The 24,036-nt window shown below is 36.2% G+C and overlaps 1 protein-coding gene across 2 annotated transcripts in view; it reads right to left on the bottom strand.

Annotated features, from left to right (window-relative positions):
* LOC145296813 (leucine-rich repeat-containing protein 43-like) overlaps nucleotides 1-24,036 on the bottom strand; it is a 107,820-nt gene that overhangs the window by 65,258 nt on the left and 18,526 nt on the right. For both annotated transcript variants that reach the window (XM_080142900.1, XM_080142909.1), the window contains exons 4-5: nucleotides 3,875-4,068; nucleotides 2,318-2,428 (exon numbers count right to left, since the gene is read on the bottom strand). In XM_080142900.1, the coding sequence (XP_079999026.1) occupies nucleotides 2,318-2,428; nucleotides 3,875-4,068 (305 nt within the window). The remainder of the gene's footprint in view (nucleotides 1-2,317; nucleotides 2,429-3,874; nucleotides 4,069-24,036) is intronic.

The raw sequence follows: 24,036 nt of genomic DNA, 5'->3' as shown, positions 1-24,036 counted from the left end.
TGGAAATCGCTCTAGACAAGGCATGAAGCCACTTTATGTAAGGATCTAAAAAAAGAAATAGTACTTCAAGGTCAAAACCTTACCAACAATAAGTGTTAGATGAAATAAATTCCGACACAGAAAACAGCAATTCTTTTCTCTTTGTCAGAAACATCACTCCTGGAATATGAGAACTAAAGGACAAAATAAGGGAAGCAAGAACTATAAGGTTGCCATAACTTATTTTTTTATTATTAATTTTCTTCCTTTGAAGATTGTAACGTTGGGTATGGGGCAGCTAAACCAGCTGCCAACATTGCCCAGCTTTTTATTGAAACCAACCGAGAGCTCTTTTTAGTATCCTCGTTGTTCCCTTAAGTGCAATTGTCTGAATCTCTTTTGCACTTGATTCACCAGGAATATTAGTTAAGTAGGACTTCAGGTTCTTCTTCATAAGCCCTATGGCACCTATAATAACTGATATGATTGATATCTCCCTAAGATTCCAGTTTCTTTTCATATCATTTCTGTATCAGAAAACATGCTATGTGATATACAAATATCTGTACATGATGTTGCCAAGCTAATCAAAAACCTTGACTCCAGTAAAGCAACCGGCCCTGACGGTTTTCCAATTATAGTACTCAAAAGACTTCAACCAGAACTTGCGCCCATCCTTACAAAACTGTTTAAACGTTGTCTTAAGGAGAATTGCTTCCCATCACCCTGGAAAATCTCATCAGTATGCTCCTTATTTAAGAATTCAGGTGATTGCTCATCTCCCTCACAGTACAGGCCAATAAGTCTCCTGTGCGTCATGAGTAAGTTGCTGGAATCTGTGTTAAATAGAGAAGTAATCAACCATCTCGGCAAAAATAACTTTAGTGACACGCAATATGGTTTCCATTCTGCTAGATCTACAGCAGATGTGCTTACAGCTATATCTCAAAGGATTAGCGAATCTCTTGACGGAGGCTACCTTTCTAGGGCAATTGCTCTTGACATATCTAAGGCCTTTGATAGAGTATGGCATAAAGGTTTACTTCACAAGATCTACAGCTATGGTATAGCTGGAAATGTCTTCTCAATTATTAAATCATTTCTCTCTGATAGGTTCATAAGAGAAGTGGTTGATGGGCAGAAATCAAGAGCTCTTAGTATTAATGCTGGAGTCTCTCAGGGGTCCATCCTGGGCCCAACTCTCTTCCTGATCTATATTAATGATCTTCCAAATCACATCCTTACATCATTCGTAGACGTCTATGCTGATGACACTACTATCTATGGTTGCACATCTAAGACCGTAAATGACCAAGTTCTCTCTGATTCTTTCTCCTCTGATCTTGAACAAGTGGTACAATGAATAAAGAGGTGGCTTGTTACTTTTAATGCATCTAAAACCAAGCTTTTATCTTTACATCATCAACGTTCTGATCCCCATCTGGCATCAATTGAAATAAATGGCTCTCGTCTTGGGGAGGCCTCATGTTTTGACAAGCTTCTGGGCTTGACCTTTACTCCTGATCTTAAATGGAACACATACATTAAATCCATTGCCAAGGCCGCTGGAAAAATGGTGGGATCCTTCTATTGATCCAGTAGATATCTCACTACTGATGCAATTCTCTATCTATATAAGAGCCAGGTACGTCCAAGGATGGAGTACTGCTGCCACATCTGGGCAGGAGCTGCTAGAAAGGACTTATCCTGCTTTGATAGAGTTCAAAATAGACTTCATAGCCTTGTGGGGGATGTCCTTCTCTCTTCCCTGCAACCTCTTTCTCACAGAAGAGATGTTGCGAGTTTGTCTCTGCTTTATAATTATTTTCATGGCAGGTGCTCGTCTGAGCTCTATTCTATGGTTCCTCCTCGCTAAACTTTCACAAGAAACACTCGTCTAGCAGAAAGCACTATCACCAGTTTCCCCCACTCTTTATCTGTGCCCAAACCTAAACGTAGATTCCATGAGCAAAGCTTCTTTCTTAGAACTGCACACCTGTGAAATTGTCTTCCGTTTTCCTGCTTTCCAGCTGACTACAATATGGTTGTCTTCAAGTCTAACGTAAACAAGTTTTTGATGAGCCGTTCCATATGAGTTAACAAATTTACCGAATCTCCATTACTAACGGTTACTATATTGTCCAATTTCTACTGTACACTCTTTAACCCTTATCCTCGAGTGGCCTCTTGGCCTTGATAAGTGGTGATGCCTATATAAAAAAAAAAAATCATACATGATACCATGATAGAGAAAATGTCCACCATGAAAATATGTCAAAATTGGGGCACACAATCGTCTAATTTTATAGAGATAAGAGTTTTTTTTTTTTCTTGTCACCTTCAAACATGGCGGAAGATTTACTGACATTACGTCCACGATCCGATTTGCACTCAGTGATAACTCACTCAGATTTTTCAGTTTTAACAAATCAGCGTCAATTTTAATCACCTGAAAAAAAAAAAAAGACAAAATTTTTTATTATATTTTTAAATCACAAAGAATAAAAAAAATACCATTATTCAGTGTTCATGCAATTATCTTACTGCACTATTTTATTTAAATAGTATTTCCAAATTAAATTTAAGTTTTGCGATATCTTTTATTAAATGTTGGGTGAAAGTACAACACGCTCCCCTCTCAATGTTAAGAATGGCTTTCTAAATAATAAGTACCCATTATTCTTAGCGTAGGTAAATACACGGTCCTTTCTTGGAGTTGGTTGAGCCGTCTTTCTCTGGAAGCAGAAACTTCTATAGAATATTAAATTCACAAACAATCCAAAGTTGGGGATGAGGATGATTTTCAATGATGTTTGCAGGTTGTTTCTGTATGGAGGTGTCATCGTTTTTCGTTTTTACAGCACCTGGTATTTCCAAACGATGACCCGTCGGGTACTAAGCATAACTTGTATAATCTAACAAAAACTGGTGCGTCAACATGATTATGCATTACCTCTGGCATACTCGTTTTTTCTATGCACACCTTCTGGCTTTGTGAAACATCTTCCTGTGGTGGGAAATACATTTTTCCTAAGAAACAAGATTTAAACAAAGGAAGAACTTAGAAAAATCCATTCAAATCTCCATCCAAGGAAAAATGATTCCTTGAAACTCCTCAGCATAACATTCACAGGAATATGATCTGAAACAAATACATTGAAGATATTGCGAAAACTGCTTCAAAGAAGGTGGGCTCCCACTATCATGCTAGAAAACTAGTCACACTTCAGAGTATCCTTTACCTCTACAAGGCCACCATGCGCCCATGCTTGGAGTATTGTTACCACATTTGGATTATTGCATCTACTGCTAGTCTCTCCCTCTTGGACAGGGTCCAAAGAAGAGTCTCCAATCTAATAGGTCTCTCTTTGTCAACTAAGCTTCAACCCTTGTCCCATCGCCACAATGTTGCATTCCTTTGCCTATTTTACAAGTATTTTAATGGAATGTGCTCTGATAAACTCATTGCATTTGTGCCCTCTCGATGTGCATACTCCCTCACCAACAAATCTGCTTAGCAACAAAATCACACCCCTTCACTGTTTAGGTCCCTAAATGCCAGAAAACTTTCTACTCTAATACTTTCTTCTCTCAAACAGCTAGACTTTGGAATTCCCTTTCTGCTACTTGCTTCCCTGACTGTACTGATATGCAGAAGTTTAAATGTAACATAAACCAACATCTTGTTAATCTTTCCTATGCATGGTCCTAAATAGTAAGCCTCTTACGTTCAAGTGGCGATATGTCTTGTTTGGGGTAAACGTGAGTGAAAAAAAATAAATAAATAAATAAAAATAAATAAATAAAACTATTTTTTTGCTACGTGTCACTCGAGACTTCCTGTTCATCACATCGTGAATGCCGGATTTAATCAAATTAGAATTTTATTACTCACGTTTTCATTTCTCATTCGAAGAGTTTTGAAATAAGAACAGATGAATTTGGCGGTGATTTTCTGAGGTGATTTTATTGCAATTTGCCTTAATTCTGCCGCTTCATCACTCCAGTTGCAGTCAGTATACCACGGAGACAGAGGAGAAGTAGCATATTCCAGTAGGGTCTCCACTCGTTCATAGTTGGGGTCATGCTCTGAGGGAAGATACAAGAAGCAGAGGTTATGATACAAAATGCAAACCGAAATTAGCGAATGAAGACATAAAACGTTTCTGAATTTTTGAGATGATGATTTGTATTATTTGGATTCTTCGGACTACTGCTTTCATCTTGAATGTTATTTTTCACAACGTTTCGGTAGATGTAAGCTTTGACCTTGTTAATGTGTATCATGTCGAACTAAGGAATTTTTCTGTCAAACTCAGGAATCTGGCATAGTAGATAAAGTACATGCAAAAATTCAGTCACAAAATTACACTCTTCTGGGGGTTGAAGATTCAATCCTCAGTGTGGACGACAATCAAAATACAATTGCAAATTACTTAAGACTTCTATCCAGTCATGACTGACGGAACGAGAGCATGCTGCCCTCGTGGATTAAATAAAGAGTTCCGTTCGAATTTCAGTTCATATTTCTGAATTTGACAGAAAAATTTCTGAGTTTGACAGAAATCCCGTTTGAGTTCGATAAGATACACCTGAAAAAGTTTGGACGTTACATCGGCCTAAACGTTGTGAAAAAAAAAACAAAAAAAAAAACCACTCAAGATGAGAATAGTAGTCTGAAGGATCCAAATAATATTAAAACATTAAAGTTCAAATTTCGTACACGTTAATAATGTTGATATGAATGTTTACTTTATTGTCAAAGTTTAAAAACCTTTTGTGGATATATTCGGAACATTAGAAAGTTTGATTGGATGTCCTGCTAGCTTGACAGGCTGAGAGCAGGTTCGAAGCATTCTCATTAATAATGGTGTAAAAGAGAGAAAGAGAAAGAGAGAGAGAGAGAGAGAGAGAGAAAGTGTGTGTGTGTGTGTGTGTGTGTGTGTGTGTGAGAGGGAGAGAGTGTGTGTGCATGTGTGTGTGTGTGTGAGAGAGAGAGGGAGAGGGAGAGAGTGTGTGTGTGTGTGTGTGTGTGAGAGAGAGAGAGAGAGAGAGAGAGAGAGAGAGAGAGGGAGAGAGAGTGTGTGTGTATATGTGTGTGAGGGAGAGAGATAGTGGGTGGGTGGGTGGGTGTGTTGTGTGCGTGCGTGAGGGAGACAGAGAGAGAGCAACTCGGAAAGCCAAGTAAAGTCATCAGAAAGCTTGATTGGATGTCTTGCTAGCTTGGCAGGCTAAGAGCAAGCTCGAAGCATTCCCTCTAATAATGGCAAGAGAGAGAAAGAGAGAGAGAGACAGACAGACAGACAGACAGACAGAAATCGAGATCGTGCGTGTGTGTCTGTGTGTGTGTGAGGGAGAGAAAGAAAGAGAGTGTGTGTGTGTGTATAAGAGAGAGAGAGAGAGAGAGAGAGAGAGAGAGAGAGAGAGAGAGAGAGAGAGAGAGAGAGATACTTGGCAAGCCAAGTGAACTCATGATGATAGTGATATGATAGAATAATGTTATCACCTTTACATTGCTTATTAACATGAATGTAACAAATGAAATATGTCAGTTCAAAATAACACATAAAATGATATGGTAATTTGAATTATGTAAAATAGTAAGCCAATAGAACGCGATACAATGCAATTGAGTTTTTTTTTTTTTTGCTTTTTGCAATTTAATTTTTTTTTTTTTTTTCAGTTTTCGAAGATATATTTCACCTTATCAGAATTTCAAATCAAGACACAATAAAATACTTTTATTTTTGTATGGTGTTGTCAATTCGTCTGCTGTTGAAGCCAATATTGGATGAAAGATTTGATATGCAAGAACGTAGCAACTCATGATAGTTCGCATGATGTATCACTGATAGATCCAAGTGGTTGAAGAATTTCCACATGATGGGACCAATCACTCCACTCATCTCCACTAAAATCCTAAGCATTTTGGTATACTAGAAGTGTTGCATATCCCTTCAATAGAAAATATGTTGTTGCTAAACTCCCTTTCTCGTGGTCGAAGTTAAAATATTATCTGATATTCGCATCAGGTGCGCTTGAAAGCCAAATTACAACGCAATATTACAAAAATAAACAAATATTTTACTTGTTTTAAATTTATGATTTAAATATATTTCGGAGTCAAATTCCATCCTCAGTATTTTGTTTATTGTGGACAATTATCCTCATCTTTTTTTTTTTTTCTTAGTTGTTTCACGACGTTTCGGCCAACTATTTCTCTGGCCTCCATCAGGCAGTAACCGCAACGGATAGGAACTCTGAATCTCCTGACTGCATTCACTGCAGTTACTGCCTTCAGTAGTTGTTGTCGTCTCACACGTTTTAGCTAAGTAAGCCTCTGGCCGACTTTGGGTAGGATTGAAACCGCTATCTTCAGACAATTCTCACCTGGAACCGTAGAGATTCAACGTCTCTATCAATTGCGCCACGGGCCCCGAAACGTTGTGAAAAAAAAAAACAAAAAAAACAAATGAGGATAATAGTCCGCAATAAATAAAATTAATAAATAATACTCATCTCATTAAATTCCAATTAAATAATATATTCCATCCTCAGTATTTTGTTTGTTTCTTTTTTTTTTATAATACTGATGAAGTTTGACTCCAAAATATATTTAAATTATAAATTTCAAACAAGTAAAATATTTGTTTATTTTCGTAATATTGCGTTGCAATTTGGCTTTCAAACACAACCGATGTGTATTCTATTTTATTCAAATTAAATCAACGCTTCAATAACGGAACTCACACCCTTGACGTATGAATACTTTCCTTTTGGTTGGCATCTGTAGTAAAAAAAAAAAAAAAAAAAAAAAAATTGTGCAAACTTTTTACCACTGGCAACGCCCACTTCAGAGAGTGAAAGAAGAAAGAAGAAGAAGAGAATGGCCACTGCGTCTATTTATAGACTAGAGATCATGGGAAGAGTATGCAAATAACTTTGGACGGTTTTGTCCTATAAAAAGCCTGTATTTGGGAGAGAGGGTGTCTTTTTTGTTTGGCAGAAGCAATTGCTGTCAGAAGTGCATTGGACTGCAGGATTGAAGAGTGAAGATTGAGTTGTGGGGTCATTGTATTTAACCACAAGCTATTTCGGCTAAGAACAGATCATGGAATCTGGGATGTTGAGATTGGGAAAAGATGTGATACCACCTTTTAGTGGAGAAGGTGATGTAGTCGGATGGATAAAGAAAGTAAAACTGGTGGCTAAGCTTCAACATGTGCCAGACCTTGCCAGTTTTATTCCACTTTTTTTGCAGGGAGATGCACTCGCTCTCTATCTTGAGATGAATAATGCAGAACAAGAAGATGCAGAACTGATAGAGATGAGACTTGTGACCGCCTTCACTGAGGGGCCTTTTGAGGCATACGAAAAACTGCAACGATTCAAGTGGACAGGAGAATCGGTGGATGTTTATGCTAATAAAATCAAAAGATTGGCTGGACTGGCGGGATATCTGGGAAGAGGGCTGGAACATACAGCCAAACTGGCATTCATAACTGGATTCCCAGACGATGTATCTGTGGCATTACAGCAGCTACCGAACATAGAGAGAATGAATGTCAGCAAACTGATACCGACTGCACGGCTTTTAGTCAGCAAAAGGGTCGTAGAAACTCGGACATTGGCCGCAAGTGCGCAAACTAATGAGACTAATAAGGGAAAGAAAGAATCAAGCCTTCAGTGCTTTAGATGTCAAGGACCGCACCTAAAAAAAGATTGCACAGAGATCCCTAGGGCCAGGGCAACATGCTACAATTGTGGAAAATTTGGCCACATTGCGAGATATTGTCCTCAGATTCAGGGAAACGGGCAAGGGGGAGCTTCTGCGCCGCAAGCTACCCTAGCAATGAAATGAAGGCGCGATACTGGCCTCTTCCTATAATAGAAGTAGAGGTGAATGATTCTGTAATGACTGCACTTGTCGATACTGGGTGCACCACTACTTTAATCAATTCCAAACTTTTGAAGGGATATGGAAGGAGCGGTACAGTGAAAGCAGTTGATGGGAGGAATATAGAATATAAAGGAGCCAGACAAGTGGAGATAAAAGTCTGTGGAATGCACGTAAAGGTGAGGGCAATCTTGATGAATTACATCGTTGATGGGATCGACGTCATAATTGGAATGGACGTGATTAATGAGCTGGGAGGTGTAACTATAAAGAAAGCCAAAGTGAAGTTTGGAGATATACAATGTGCCGTGGCTGCCCATCAGCTGAATGTTTGCAAAATCGAGGATAAAGACTTTGAAGCAAACTTCGATGGAGATAAATGGACAGTAAGATGGACATGGAAGGGAGAGCCTCCAGTATTGCAGAACAAAGTCCAATATTATAAAAACTCTCTGGAAGGCGATAAGAAATTAGAATTCGAGAAAGAGGTGGAAAGATGGATATCGGATGGTATTCTATTACCATGGAAAGGAGAAAGAAAACGCGTGTTGCCATTGATGGCAGTATTTCAGGCCACAAAAGGGAAAGTTAGGCCAGTGTTCGACTTTCGTGAGTTGAACCGTTTTGTGGCGTGTCATACAGGGAGCGACATAATAGATGTATGTGATGAAAAGATAAGAAAGTGGAGACAGTTGGTAGGAGGGACCGCAATAGTGGACCTTAAGTCTGCCTACCTGCAACTACATGTGGCAAAGGAACTATGGCAGTACCAGCTGGTCTGTTATAAAGGAAAAACCTATTGCCTAACACAATTAGGATTCGGACTTAATGTCGCACCAAAGATTATGGCAGCCATTTTAAAAACAGTATTAAAGAAAGGAAGTAGGACGAAAGAGGCCACTGATTCATACATTGATGATATAATGGTAGACGTAACGAAAATATCGACACAGGAAGTTGTGGAACATTTGAAGGGGTTTGGGTTAGCAACAAAATCTCCGGAATCCCTGGACGGAGGAACGGCACTGGGCCTTAAGCTTATGAAAAATAAGATGGGTGCACTAATGTTCAGGAGAGGCAACGAGATCCCAGAGATAGGAGGAGAAATTAGTAGGTGGGAGCTATTTTCGATCTGTGGTAAATTATTGGGGCACTATCCAATTGCTGGATGGCTGCAATTAGCATGGAGTTATGTGAAAAGAAGAGCAAATGGAATGGATTGGGAAGAAAAGGTTGATTGCAGAACCATGAAAGTGATGCAGGAGGTTTTAGCTGAGGTGAAAAAAGAAGACCCTGTTAATGGCGCGTGGCACATACCTGAAGTGAGCACAGGAGTCGTGTGGTGTGATGCAAGCAATGTTGCAACTGGCGTGGTTGTCGAGATTGGCGGTGTGGTGGCGGAAGATGCAACTTGGCTGAGGAAAAGTGATGACTTTAATCACATTAACATAGCTGAATTAGATGCTGTTCTAAAGGGTGTCAATTTAGCTATCAAATGGAGACTGACAAATATTGAAATAAGAACTGATTCAGCCACTGTACTCAGTTGGGTGAACTCTACTGTGGAGGAGAGTGGCAGAATACAAACAAAGGGTGCCGGAGAAGTGATAATAAAGCGGAGATTAGGGATGCTTAGAGAGTTGATGTCTGAATTGAAACTGCAAATAAAAGCAGTGTTTGTGCCTTCTGAAAGAAACAAGGCAGATGCGCTAACACAGATAAAAAAAACAGTGGTTAATTGAGAAAGAGGAGGCGCCGATATGCTGTCTTGGAATTGGAGAAATTAAAGAGTTGCATGACATGCATCACATGGGAGTGGAGAGAACATTATATTTGGTGAGGCAAGTGGATCCGAATGTAAAACGGGAAGAAATTCAAATGATAGTAAAGAACTGTGTTCGGTGTCAATCGATCGATCCTGCCCCAAATATACATAATCCTGGGGAAATTGGAGTTTTAACGAACTGGACGAGACTAGCTATTGACATAGCACACTACCGAGGGGGAGCGTACTTATCAATAATTGATTGTGGGCCAAGTAGACTGGCGATATGGAAGGAACTGCGAGTGGAAGCCGCATCTGCAGTTGCAACTGAATTAGAAAAGGTGATGCTTGAACGAGGTCTAGTAAGGGAGGTGATAATGGACAACGGCACTGTTTTTCGCTCAGAGATCTTTCAGACGATGCTAAAAAAATGGAAGATTAAAAGTTATTACAGGGCAGCCTACAGACCTGGAGGAAATGGCATTGTGGAGCGACATCATTGGACCGTGAAAGCAATAGCTGAGAGAGGAAGAATATCGCCTGAAGAGGCCACATTTTGGTACAACATGTCCCCTAAGGTCGGGCAAAGAGATGACACAGTACCACATAGAGCAATCTTTAATTACGAATGGAGGCATCCTAGAGACATGTCACCGGAAATTAATGATCAAGGACCAGCCAGAATCCAAATAGGAGAAGAAGTTTGGGTGAAACCGCCTAATGCCCGATGCACAACGCAGTGGGGAAGAGGAGCGATAACAGGAGTGCAATCCCCAAACAACTTAAGTGTCAATGGAATGCCACGACATGTTTTAGATTTAAGGCGTGTGGTCCATTTAGGTGATGAGGATGGTGGTACTGAGCCAGGGAGTGTGAAGATGAACCGGTGCCGATGCAGAGACCGCAAAGAGAACGCAATGCGCCGATCTGGACACGGGATTATGAGATGTGAATGATCTTTAATGATCATGGGGGCGTGTAGTAAAAAAAAAAAAAAAAAAAATCGTGCAAACCTTTTACCACTGGCAACGCCCGCTTCAGAGAGTGAAAGAAGAAAGAAGAAGAAGAGAATGGCCATTGCGTCTATTTATAGACTAGAGATCATGGGAAGAGTATGCAAATAACTTTGGACGGTTTTGTCCTATAAAAAGCCTGTATTTGGGAGAGAGGGTGTCTTTTTTGTTTGGCAGAAGCAATTGCTGTCAGAAGTGCATTGGACTGCAGGATTGAAGAGTGAAGATTGAGTTGTGGGGTCATTGTATTTAACCACATTCATAATGAAAAAAAAATGAAAAAAACAACCATTTTGACTTAAAACTTAATTTAATTTTGTTTTTATGAATATCCGTGTTCTCAAGAATTGATTCTGATTATTTTCGGGATTAAGTTTATTCTTTATAGATATTTGTAGTTCCTGTGGTGACCATCAATAAACGGATGATCAGCAGAAAGATCATTACAGCTTTGCAAAAGACCGTTTTTTTTTTTTGTTTTTTTTTGTTTGTTTATAATAGCAGAGTGCAATGGACCATAGCATAAAACCGTAAAACATAGTTAACACATTGTATTAATATATTTACATGTTTTAAAAGTTTAAAAAATTATTTTCCGTTTAACTATTGGTGTTTTTTTTTCTTTGTCTTCGAGTCAGAAAATATTTAGATAATGAGAGGTTGTTTTTGTATTATTAATATAAGTTAAAACTTAATGTAAATTTTGTTGCCGTCCGTGTGCCAACTAAAACACCAAACGATTTCAAAGAATACTAAAAAGCAAATGGTTTTATTTGCTACCCCTTTTCTTTCTTTGCTTTGTTCAGATTCGCTCTTTTCATCAAGTTGGTTTTCAAAGAAGTGTGTGAACTCAAAGAAAGATCATTTTTGACAACAACAGAATGCAATGGATCATAGTATAGAACCGTAAGACACAGGTGACACGGTCTATTAATATATTTACGTTTTAAATTTTTTAATTATTTTCCATTTTTTACGTTTTAAATTTTTTAATTATTTTCCATTTAACTATTGATGTATCCTTATTTACAAGTAGAGGTGGGGAATATGATGAGATATTGTTTTTATATTTTTCATTGTTAAAAGGATTTTTTCAATATAAAATTTGATTTTAAATGTACTTGCTGTACCTCCCATATAAAATATATTTTTCATAGTGTTTTCTTTTTTTTTTTTTTTTACATAGGCATCACCACATTATCAAGGCCAAGAGGCCACTCAAGGATAAGGGTTAAAGAGTGTACAGTAGCAATTGGACAATATAGTAATCATTAGTAATGAAAATTTGGTAAATTTGATAACTTATATGGAACGGCTCATCAAGAACTTATTTACTTTAGACTTGAAGACAACCATATTGCAGTCAGCCGGAAAGCAGGAAAACGGAAGACAATTCCACAGGCGTGCAGTTCTAAGAAAGAAGCTTTGTTCATGGAATCTACGTTTAGGTTTAGGCACAGATAAAGAGTGGGGGAAATTATTGATAGTGTTTACAGCTAGACGAGTGTTTCTTGTGAAAGTTTGGCGAGGGGGGACCATAGATTGAAGCTCAGTTGAACACTTTCCATGAAAATAACGATACATCAGAGACAAACTCGCAACATCTCTTCTGTGAGATAGAGGTTGCAGCGAAGAGAAAAGGACATCTCCTACGAGGCTACGAAGTCTATTTTGAACTCTATCAAGGCAGGACAAGTCCTTTCTAGCAGCTCCTGCCCAGATGTGGCAACAGTATTCCATCTTTGGACGTACCTGGCTCTTATATAGATAGAGAATAGCATCAGCAGTAAGATATTTACCGGATCGATAGAAAGATCCCACCATTTTTCCAGCGGCCTTGGCAACAGATTTGATGTACGTGTTCCATTTAAGATCAGGAGTAATGGTCAAGCCCAGAAGCTTGTCAAAACTTGAGGCCTCCTGAAGACGAGAGCCATTCATTTCAATTGATGCCAAATTTCTGCCATAGATATAATTGCAAGGTATACCAATTAGATTAAAGAAACTTGTAAGGGGAAATCTTCAGCTTTTTAACAGTTTTATAATCGTTTTCCATTATATTTGTGTAATTATTCTTATTTATATTGTTTCTTTTAATTAGTTGGTAATTGTGTTTTTATAAGTTGTTACTATAATTTCAGCTTGATTACAATGTATTTTTATTGAATACTTTATGTAAAGTTCTATTTAAGGATAGTACAAGCTGATTAGCTCCAAAATTTTATTCTCTAGTTTTAAAAAACTGATTGAATGGGGGTGTGAACCAAATAACTTTTCTACATTTTTTTATTCAATCTATTGGTAGTTATTTCCGGTTTCATGTATATAATCTTAGCATTTTCGGTAATGTTGAAACTTTGCTGCTTATGACGTCGTTGAATATGACGTCAGCCCTTTGACGCTGGTGATAACTTGAAAAAAGTACCTGAACTTACTTAGACTGTCAAATACTAATTTGTTTTCTGGTTTTTCCAGTAAAATATAATATATCACAAAATGTTTATTTTTTTTAATTATTTTTGTGAAAATAAAATCAGTGTTTTTAATATAATAAACTCATCCATCAAAGTGGAATCCTGCTATGCCTCTCTATCTTTCTCCCTCGCAGCATTCATGAATTCATTGTTGCTCATCATTCAGAACCCCATTCATGCTGTTTCTCGCAATTATTTGAAGTATTGCCATATCTTTCTTTGCAGTTGTACAGACAGTAGATTTCAGTGTCATTCTGTCCGAGCAGTGCCCATAAGGTGGCAGGACAGCACTACTGTCAAAGGAAAATTCCCTCCGCCAGTCTGTGGAAAACTCTTGGGCAAGGCTGAGAACCCACTCCAGCCCCCTGATCAGAGTAATCTGAGGTCATGGAAAGCAAGTGATTGATGTAATATGGAAACAATCGCCCAATATGGACACTACTCTGACAGAATATAACAAATAGTAGGGTTGTTTTTTTTTCAGTTCTTTTGGTTCAAATAAATAATTAAAAAAAATAAAACCAGTGTTTAATTTTCGTCAAAGTGTTGATGTCACATTTGGTCACAATGTTAAGTAGTGAAATTTAAACATTATCGCATTTTTATATTAACGTTTGTTTTTAGGTTCCTGTCATAAATATTTTCATGTTCGTTGAAAATTTCTCACTTAGAAGAGTTATTTTTAATGGTTATATATAGTTAGCTTTTTCTTTTATGCATGACTTATAACGACATCTTCCATTAGGCTGAACATCCAGAATGTCTACTATTTTTGGTTTCATATTTGTAAAGGCTTCTTGCTTCTAATTTTAGCAAATATTTACTTGTTATGGTGAAAAGAAAAAAAAAATCTGTAAACAAATTTTACAGAAAACAATTTAGTTTTTGTATTATTATTTAACAAATTCAATTCAATTTTTTTTTCCTGCGATTGGCTATCTAACCTGAGAGACAGCTTTTTATGAAATTTAAGTCGGGGAAGAAATCTCAATTGGTGTGCTAGGCGTCGTACGTTTTAAGATTTATATATAAACTAGCCTGGGTGCCCGGCGTTGCCCGGGTGTTTGTAGGTGTGTGTTGAGCAAAAAAAAAAAAAAAATAGTGGTAGTAAGCAGGTAGGCTCGAACCCGTACTGCGAAAGAGGAAAAGGTGAGACAAACGTGACATCTTTGCTGTTACGCCCATCGCCAAACCGGGTGACGTAGGTTTAAATTAAGGCTAGACGATCGAAAATATCGTTGAAAAAAGCGACCCCTCCCTGTAGAAAAGTACCCAGTTGAGGATGAAGGAATTAATGTTTTTGGTCAATTTTTCGATATTTGTCGTCCGAATGATCGAACTTCAAAATGATACCGATGTCGTGAAAATCCATTGCTTCTGTCGAAAGTTTTAGGCATACATACATACATACATACATACATGCATACATACATTTAAACAGACAGGTGAGATTTATATAATAGACTAGCGGGGGTGCCCGCCGTTGCCCGGGTTTTTGGAGGCGTGTGTGTTGGGGAGGAGTAAATCAAAACAAAATGGAAACTAAAGAATAAGCGAAGTAATAACCCTGTTTAAATATTAAAAAAAAAACGATGTTAAGCTTCTTACAAGAATCGGAAAAACAAAAACAAAAAAAAAACAGCGAAGATGATGAGAAAAAAGAAAAAAACGAAAAAATAGCATAAATAAGTCTGTTTCAATATTAAAACCTTAAAAATCGAAAAAAAATTTATCTGATACCTCGGATCGAACCTGCAATCTAAATATAACAACGGTGCCACTTTGACCATTGTGCCATGACCGCGCGAGTGAAATTAGGTTGCTTTTTATAATATTTAATCAAGGAATCGCGTCTTTTGCACATGCGTATTTGGCTAGCTTGCCATGAAGAAACGATTTTCTGCTACCCTTCTCTGTAGAAAAGTGTCCTGTTGAGGGTTAAGGAATTAATGTTTTTAGCCAATTTTTCGATATTTGTCGTCTGAAGGGCAGAGCTTCAAAATGATACCAATCTGGTGAAAATCCGTTGCCTGTGTCGAAAGTTTTTGCGAGACATACAAACACACACACACACACACACACACACACACACACACACACACACACACACACACACACACACACACACACGTACACACACACACACAAATTTTGCCTTCTGTATATATAGACTAGCCTGGGTGTCCGGCATTGCCCGGGTGTTTGGAGATGTGTGCTGAGCAAAAAAAAAAAAGTGGTAGTAGACAGGATGGCTTAAACCCATACCGCGAAGAAGGAAAATAAACGTTAAAGAAAAAACAAAAAAAAAACGTGACGTCGTTGCTTTTGCGCCCATCGTCAAACCGGAAGTGACTAATGTTTAAATTAAGACCTTCGAAAATATCGGCGAAAAACGCGATCCCTCCCTGTAGAAAAGTGCCCAGTTGAGGATGAAGAAATGAATGTTTTGGGCCAATTTTTCAATATTTGTTGTCCGAAAGGTGGAGCTTCAAAACGATACCGACCACATGAAAATCTGTCGCCTCTGTCAAAAGTTTTAGGCATACATACATACATACATACATACATACATACATTTAAACAGACAGGTGAGATTTATATTATAGATGAATTCACTAAGTAATATTTTACTTAACTCTGCATTATTCACCTTGGTTTCCAAAACATGGTTAGTCCCATGGAGTGTATAAACACCCCAATACAAAAATGTTTATACTGTTATTCTTTTGTAAAATAAAGTTATCCTGCTGGTTCAGGATACATCTACAGTATCTGTTGAAACAGTTTGAATCACTTGTATCTTGTTGATATTAATATAAAATAATACAATAAAGAAAATTATAAAACTACGGAAAAATTAAGATATTACATTAGGTAAGCTTATAGTTACAAGACTGCAAGAGTAATAAATTGTAAAGAAAATAATAATCCAATCAAACTTATGATTTAAAAAAATACCAAAACATATTAATTCCCTATTAAATATTACAGAGTAGCCTAATGATACATATATGAGCTTATATCTACAAATTTTCATTCCCACAGGGAAAATACAAAAATATATAAATCATACCTAAATTACTCAGCTGGAGTAACTGGACATTCAAGAAGGACAAAGTGACGTCTACCTCCAAGGATGCAACTGCATCATATCACGTGCGCTATACCTTCACTGAGTTTGAACCGTTAGATCATTTTGAGTAAACGTTGAGCCATCTGATTATTTTTAGTAAACGTTGATCCGTTAGATCATTTTTAGTAAATGTTGGACCGTCCGATTATTTTTAATAAACGTTGAACAGTCTCATGTATGCAGTAAACATTGAACTGTTTTATCATTTTTAATGCAAACATTCAATTATAAAACCCTATTATAATGTGAAAAATAAGAACTTCATTTTGGGGGGGGGGAGGAAATAAATGTTCTTCATAAATGTCATGCATATTTTACAAAGCCAAGAAAATTTCCGATTCTAAACTAATTCAGCGTTATCTCTCTTAAAGCCTTTTTTTTTATTATTAAGTATCCGTTATTAAGTGGCCATTAAATAAGAATATTTCCCAATTTTAAGAATCACACTGATTGGTTCAGTTCTGCTTTCCTTTAATAAACTATTAACTGTTCCATCTGTCAGTAAACATTGAAAAGTGATTGAAAAATAAGTTCACAAACGGCCATTCAAGGATGTCTCCTAGTTTAAAAATTACATTGACTGGTCCGTTTTTGCAGTTCTTCAATAAACACTGATCGATCCGAATTTTGGTTTAGCAAACCGTTTGATTTTTTTTAATAAGTATTGAGCATTATGATGAGAGTTAATTTTTATTTTTATTCAAGAATGTCATTTTTCCTTTTTATTAAAAACATCAAAGAAAAAATTTATGGGCTAAAATGTTATGAAATACAAAAAAAAAAAAACAAAGGAAAGAAATGGAAACATAATAAGTTATGTAAATATGGTTATAAGTGAATGATTCTACTAAAAAAATAAACAAACTAGAAAACACATTTAAAAGGGCAGGTCAAGCGCTCTTTAAACTTGATAGGCAATTATCTAAAGATAGTATCCTGATAAAAGCATTAATCTCTATCACCACACTTAGTAGGCGCCTTAAAGAGCCTATGAAAATCTTACTTTAAATAAAGAAATTACTTCCGAATAAAATAGGTTAAATTTCCGGTTTAAATGCTGCAAGGTCTGATGAGAGTGCTGAGTTTCTTGAGAGAAACTCCTTGAAGAAGTAAATGTTAGAATGATTGTAGGAAATAATGTAAGCCATAAATTGAATAAGAAATGAAAAGGGAACGAATGAAGTTGGTATTTTTATTGCAGAGGAATGGGTAGATAAAGTGGTTGAAATTGATTGTGTAAGAGAGCAACTCATGCTCATGAAAGTTTTTCCTAGATAAATGAATCAGTCAAAGACACTAATGACGAGGCTCTTCCGGCACCAAAAGAAAACCTCCCAACAAGCTCGGAACTGCCTCCGGAAAGAGTGGGTAACACTCAACCAGGCTCAACTGAAGGTTGGCAAAACACGAAACAACCTGCACAAGTGGGGTTATGTACAGGACACTCTGTGTCCCTACAACACCGACGAGCAGACTATTGCACACATCTTCACAGATTGTCCTCTAAGCGAGGCATGCTCCGATATGAACCTGAGGGATACCTCGGACACTGTTCGACGATGGATCTAAAAATGGAGTGAAATGCTATGATGACTGATGAAATTGCGTGTTGATGAGAAAATTTTTACAGCTATATTTTGTTTACACATCACAATGAGGGTTGAGTGGAAATGAGATGATAAAGATGAGTTTTATGAAGCTTATTGCAGTAACTAGTAAGTTGATCCCTATCACTTCTTCCATATCTCAGCAACTTCAGTTGAGAGAGAAAACTCGTGAATTTAAATAGGTTATTAAGAGAGTTCAATAAAAAAAAGGGCAAGATATATTTTTATTAATATAGATAAATTTACATGGTCGTAACACTGGACATGCTAATGTTTCAGACAGGTGGTTGGTCAAGACCACAAGTACTCGTCAGGCGACACAATAAAGTTTGTCTTCCACTGAAGAAGTCCGGCCAAATGAAGACTTGTGGTCTTGACCAATCACCTGTCCAAAACATTAGCATGTCGAGTGTCGCGACCATGTAAATTTGTCTATATCAATAAAAATATATATATATATATGAATATATCTATAGCAAATTGAATATTGAAATGCTCATATCTTTGGTTCTATGAAATGAAACTACATGAAAGTTTGCAGGCTTTTTGAAGATTATAATGGTTAAAATTTAAAATTTGCAGGCTTTTTTAAGATTATATATTGTTAAAATTTTATGACAATTGGTTAAAAAATAACAACTATATTTTCAAACAAATAAAATATTCCAAAATTTGCCACTATTTGTATATATAGTTCAGATTTGCTGCTTCAGTTGTCCTCCCTGTGGCCTTGCGAGGCCACTAATATATATATATATATATATATATATATATATATATATATATATATATATATATATATATATATATATATATATATATATATATATATATATACATAGAGAGAGAGAGAGAGAGAGAGAGAGAGGGGGGAGTAATCATTTACTTGAAAGGTACTCGGTTTGTATATACAGTACAGAAACGGCAGTGTGTCGGTTATATGAACATCTGAAGAGTACATGACTAAATATGCAGCAATAACATAATTTTGCAGACTTGTTAGTTGCAATACAGAACAGTATTGTAATGGATACGTTTTGAAAAGTAATAAATGACCAACTTAGAAAAATTGATATTGGGAACTAGGAGAATTGTATATATATATATATATATATATATATATATATATATATATATATATATATATATATATATATATATATATATATATATCGATAGAGATAAATATAGATATATATATTTTGTAAGAATGTAACGATGCAATTGAGTAGTGTATATGTATGTATATGTGTGTTTGTATTTGTATATGTGTGTGCATATATGTGTATGCATATATATGTATATGTGTATGTTTGAATGTGTGTATGTATGTGTATTATGCTTAAGCCGTGGTGAAGGCAACCTTTCTAGGAGAAGCAAATCTCTGATTTAAAAAACCATAAAGCGGAAGACCATTACCCACATTAAGCTGGTCTGCAGTTTAATTTGTTGCTGGCTATCTTGCTCTTGCTTGTTGCTGGATCTCAACATTTTGAACCGAGAGAGAGACTTAGCTGTTGTACAAAGCTAAGACTCTGTAACATCATATTTGTATAGATACTCCCTCAGGCATTTGGGCTCATGGATTTTAAATGTCTGAGGGAGTGGCACTCGTCTGACAAGACGTTGCAATCATCATATGTGTATTATGTATTGTGTATGTATGTATGCATGTGTGTTTGTTTATAGATATGTATGTGTGTATATATGTATGTATATATGTGTACGTACGCGTGCATGTATATATATGTATGTATGCCAATGACCGTCTTCAGTGTCATGTCTGCTTGAGCATGTGAATTCACTGGCAGGACTAAATAAGTCATTTTCAGGCTCATGGACTTTCAGTGTCTGAGGAAGTGGCACTCGTCTGACAAGACGTTGCAATCATCATATATATATATATATATATATATTTACTCACGTTCACCCCTAACAAGACATATCACCACTTAGACATAAGGGGCTACTATTTGGGACCATGCCTAGGAAAGATTAACAAGATGTTGGTTGAAATTACATTTTAAACTTCTGCATGTCAGTACAGTCAGGAAAGCAGGTAGCAGGAAGAGAATTCCAAAGTCTAGATGTTCAAGGGAAGAAACTATTAGAGTAGAAAGCTTTCTGGCATTAAGGGACCTCAACAGTAAACGAGTGTGGTTTTTGTTGCTAAGTGGGTTTGTCGGGATATGTATGTTGAGGGGGCCTAAGTGCAATGAGCTCATCAGAGCAGATTGCATTAAAATATTTGTAAAACAGTCACAGGGATGCAACATTGCAGTGATGGGACGAGGGATGGAGCTTAGTTAACAAAGTGAGATCTATTAGATTGAAAACTCTTTTTTGGACCCTATCCAAGAGGAAGAGGCTAGTGGTAGATGTACCAGCTTAGATGTTGCAACAATACTTCATGCATGGGCAAATGGTGGTCTTGTAGAGGTACAGGATACTCTCAGGTGGGAGTAGTCTTCTAGCTTGATAGAGGGAACACACCTTCTTTGCAGCAGCCTTCACAAAATTTATTCTTATATATATATATATATATATATATATATATATACACAAAATATAAATAAATATATGTATGTATACATATATATATATATATATATATATATATATATATATATATATATATAAAATTTCCTGCCCTCTGATGACAAGGAGAGTATTTCTTTGAAACTCCGCGGATTAAGGACTATCCACTTATCTTGTGCTTCCTTTTTTAAAATTAAATATGTTTTTAACTCTTTTTCAAGATGTCTTTTAACATGTTTTATTAATCATTTGTTCATATATATATATATATATATATATATATATATACACGCACACATCTATACACACATATATATATATCTATAATATAAAGCTGAACGTCTGTGTGTGTGTGTCTGGTCACGAATAGCCTCCTATATGGTTGACTATCATAGAAAACTGGTCATATATAATGATAGAAGATGTATCGAGATACAGGAATGGGTATGTTTGATCTGGCATAATGATGATTCATTAAAATTGTGGGGCCTGCGTACGCGCCTGGCTCACAAAGTATGGAAATAAAAAATTTTAAAATTAAAAAAAGACGTTTACAAGTGTTTTTGATATAGATGTACATAATAATACTTTGATAAGTATGTTTTAACTTAAATAGGGATAGTATAATAAAATTGTGGGGTCTGCGTTCATGCTTGACCTCCATAGAATGGAAATAGACACAAACTTTAATAAAGACTTTTCATATCTATCTGCGTAAGCATACTTTGATAATTATGTTTCAGTTTGAAGAAATATGGTATAATAAAATTATGGGGTGTTCGTTTGCACCTGACCTCCATAGAATGGAAATATGTCACAAAGTTTAACAAGGTTTTTTAATATAGATCCACAGAATATTGTGATAAGTGCTTCAGTGTGAACAGGTATGGTATAATAAATTATGGAGTTTATCTATTTTTACTTTCATCATATTTTGCTTTTGGTTTTGATACCAAATTTGAAACTATCTCTTTACAACCCTTCCTTTTTATAACCTATCATACTTTCATAAATCAGAGTCCATTTTCTGTAGGCTGTTTTTGGACCCAGTTATCTGTCACCAATGTTTTCGGTATCCCATTTCTCGAAAATATTACTCTTAATATTTGTTTTACGGTGGTACTTTTTTATCACGTACTCTCACCACTTCAGGCCAACCTGAATATACGTCTACTAATATTAATAATAGTCCTATCTCATTGACATAGACATGATCCATGTGTACTCTGCTCCACAGTTCTGCTTCTCGGGGCCACATTTGTATTTTCTTTTGCTTGAAATTCCTGAGTTCTGTGCACTTTGTGCATATTTTTACATGGTCCTCTACGTCTCTTAAGTACCCCAGCCACTATGCTTCTAATTTTAACATTCTTTGCATAGCTGCCACTCCACAATGTACGTCATCGTGTACACTTTTTATGACCTGTCTCCTCTCTATTTCTGGGGGAACTACCAAGTCTCCATGACATATTGCCCCGTTTTTTATAGTCAGTTTGTCTTATTTCTTTAAATGGTCTTTCAACCATTGAACAATTTCCCCAGCGATTCTCTTTTATCCTCAACACTATTCTGTTTATTTGTATTTACTGTTATGCCAGCGTCTCTTAGCCGGTTCAGTATATTTTAAGTTTTTTTCTTTAAATCATATTCATTTAAATCTCCAACACATATATCGTCTTGATAACAGATGGCATTTTCAACATTTCCTATTACTTTTTCAATGGCTTCTTGAAAATTGCACTTGCCATTTTAATGCCATACAGCAGCCTTTTCCACCTTAACAGGCTTATAGGTGTGTTTATGGTCCTCACTTCTTTAAAATTTTCATCTATAGGAATTTGGTGGTAAGCTGATTTTAGGTCCATCTTCGAAAACACTTTCATTCTGGCAAGTTTATGTAAAGCTACTTCCACATTCGGAATAGGGTACGAGTCGGCACAAACTTTATGGTTCACCCCTATTTTATAATCTCCACATATTCTCAAGTCACCGTCTTTTTTTTAATACCACAATGGGTGATGCCCATTTACTCCCTCCTGAAGGGGCAGGTTCTAATAAATCTTCCTTTATTAACTTTCGCAACTTAGCTATTACTAATGGTAATAAATGCACTGGTACTTTTCTCGCTTCGTGGCAGGAGTGGGGGAACATTTTCTTTTAATTTCAGGCTAGCTTCATAATTTTTTAATTTTCCTGTTTTTTCCATTTCTATCTCATTAATCAACTTCGTTGAATTTATTTTTAATACATCATTCCCCAATAGTTCATGCGTTTTTCTTCAATTTGTAACTATAATGGGTACTACTTCATATTTTTCTTTTAGTTCTATTGAACCTTCAAAGTAACCCATACTTGCTATAATCGAGCCATCCAAACAAATGGGAAAACCGTTAAAAAAAAAGTTATGTACACTTATGTACGTAACTTTTTTTTTTAAACGGTTTTCCCATTTCTTCGACAAATTTCTGGGTATTATAGTTACTTCACTGCCAGTATATATTTGCATTTCAACAACACAATTGTTGATTTTTATTTTTGTATTTGTATTTCCATTCCTTGATCCAGTATTTTGTATATTATCCTTCTTTACATTAAAAATTTGTCTATTTTCATCCTCTATTCTTTCCACATTTTTCGTTTTACATACTTTTTTGAAGTGATTCTTTTTTAAACACTTTGAACATATTTTTCCAAACGCTGGGCGTCATTCTTTTTTCCTTTCATAAATTTTTCCACAGTACGTACAATTTTTTCTTTTCGTTTCTACCGTATACGTGTCAGCCATTATTTCTTCGTAGAAGTTTTTTTTATTTTGATTGTAGGTATGTATTAATTCCTGCTGTTGTATAAATTCTAGACACATATTCAAGGGCATGTTTGTAAGTTGTAACTGTTCCATTAGCTTATATCTATGTGCCGAATCATGCATACCTTCAATTAATCTTATTTGAATTAAGTCTTCTTCTGTTGTTTGTTCTTCTGTTCTTAGTTTTTCAAATTCACAGTATTTACTTGCACTTCTTAACCAGTGTAAATATTTTACTATCAGCTCATCCATTTCCTGCTTCATTGCCATAAACTTGGTCCTTTCTGCAATCACCAGTCTTTTCTTTGACCTCATGTTTCCCTTGATAACCAGACTTTTTTCTTCGAAATTCATTTCTTCTAATTCTCGAGGGTAAACCATTGTAGCAACCTTCATGATTGCTTCACAACCAACGTTAGCCATGAACAAGTCGGTGATTTCATTCTCCCCTCCTTGTTTTTTGTTGTCTTTCAACTTTTTGCTCCTCGCATTAGCAGCGAAGCAACGAACCCAAGTATTTACGTATTCCGGGTCTTCAAAGACCAGAGAAAATCCTATCGTCGACGCCGTTGATATGTCGTGTATAACGCTAAGCAAGCATTCAACAACCACCTGTTCTAGTTGGTATCAGTTTATAAATATGAGCTATCTGCTCATATGTAAATTATATTTAATTTGCATATCAATACACTGACGAAGTTGAGCTTGTGCACTATATCATTGTTTTTAAAAACATATTTTGTTTATAATATTGTTGTTTTCACTTCACAAAAAGCTTGCATGTATTTATGGAGGTAGGGGACGCTAGTAGTCTACTCTAGAAG

The sequence above is a fragment of the Euprymna scolopes genome, chromosome 2 (assembly GCF_053919585.1).
Source record: "Euprymna scolopes isolate OS-2025 chromosome 2, ASM5391958v1, whole genome shotgun sequence".
In the NCBI taxonomy this organism is placed as follows: Eukaryota; Metazoa; Mollusca; class Cephalopoda; order Sepiida; family Sepiolidae; genus Euprymna; species Euprymna scolopes.
The sequence above is the reverse complement of the archived record's forward strand: the minus strand, read 5'-3'. Positions and strand labels throughout refer to the sequence as shown.